Source organism: Charadrius vociferus, unplaced genomic scaffold, assembly GCF_000708025.1.
Source record: "Charadrius vociferus isolate BGI_N301 unplaced genomic scaffold, ASM70802v2 scaffold1, whole genome shotgun sequence".
In the NCBI taxonomy this organism is placed as follows: domain Eukaryota; kingdom Metazoa; phylum Chordata; class Aves; order Charadriiformes; family Charadriidae; genus Charadrius; species Charadrius vociferus.
Genome location: NW_009647680.1, coordinates 6,043,576 through 6,044,471, shown reverse-complemented (window position 1 = coordinate 6,044,471; position 896 = coordinate 6,043,576). Strand labels below are relative to the sequence as shown.

The following is an 896-nucleotide window of genomic DNA, read 5'->3' as shown; positions in this document are numbered from 1 at the left end:
ACTTCTGTTTTTCTGAAACAGAGCAATAGGCAAAAACCTGAGACAGCCATGCCCCCTCTAGCCTCAGAAAAGGGCCCAAAAAGTAACATCCACAAGAAAGATAAAAAGAAGCACAGCAAGAGCAGAAAGTACAGCTACTCCATCTATAGATGCAAATGCTGGAGCAGGTCCACCCCAACTGGCTCTCTTCCAAGATGTGGGCAACACAACCTCTTACATTAATCACATTTTCAAGTACAACACCACTGAGGCTTCTCACTTGGGCAAACAAGCTCTCAGCCATCACTTCCCAGGTGCTCCACATGGCCATTCTCGTGCTGCTGCTGCCTAAGGACTCGGCATAGCATGGCATACCACGCTGGAGGGCACCAGAGCCTCTATCAAGTGAGCATACCATGTAATTGCTCTTGACTGAGCTACACAGACCGGTTTCAGGACAAGCTGATGTTAAAATTAAAGCTGCTGTGGAAAAGCAGTTCTTTATACAATGTGTTACTCATGCTGTGCTGTTCTCTTGCTACAACTATGGCATTGCTCTGTCACAGCTCACTGTTAGCAGTGTTAGCCTGGTATTTTGCTCCCACCAAAGTCAATAATATTTTCACTGACCTCAGTGGCACAGAATCAAACTCTTCATGTAGAAGCAATGGGGTCAAAAAGCAAAAAATCCACCACCAAGCCACAGGATCAAATAACCTGTGTTCTCCTTCAGGCCTTTCCACCAATTAACTATGTGACTGGAAACAATGGGACTTACATCTTGGTATCTTGCCAAAACTTGTAAACAGAAATATGTGATGCAAGTAGATCTAATGGCTGAGGGGGCTAACTTCAGATAGCCAAGCATTAAAAGGAACCTAAAACAATTAGTAATCACCTTCTAGAGTAGTCATCAT

The 896-nt window shown here is 44.2% G+C and overlaps 1 protein-coding gene across 1 annotated transcript in view; it reads right to left on the bottom strand.

The window, feature by feature from the left end:
• ANKRD42 (ankyrin repeat domain 42) overlaps positions 1-896 on the bottom strand; it is a 19,593-nt gene extending 18,697 nt beyond the window's left edge. The window contains exon 1 of the mRNA XM_009881197.1: positions 878-896. Coding sequence (XP_009879499.1) covers positions 878-896 — 19 coding nt within the window. The remainder of the gene's footprint in view (positions 1-877) is intronic.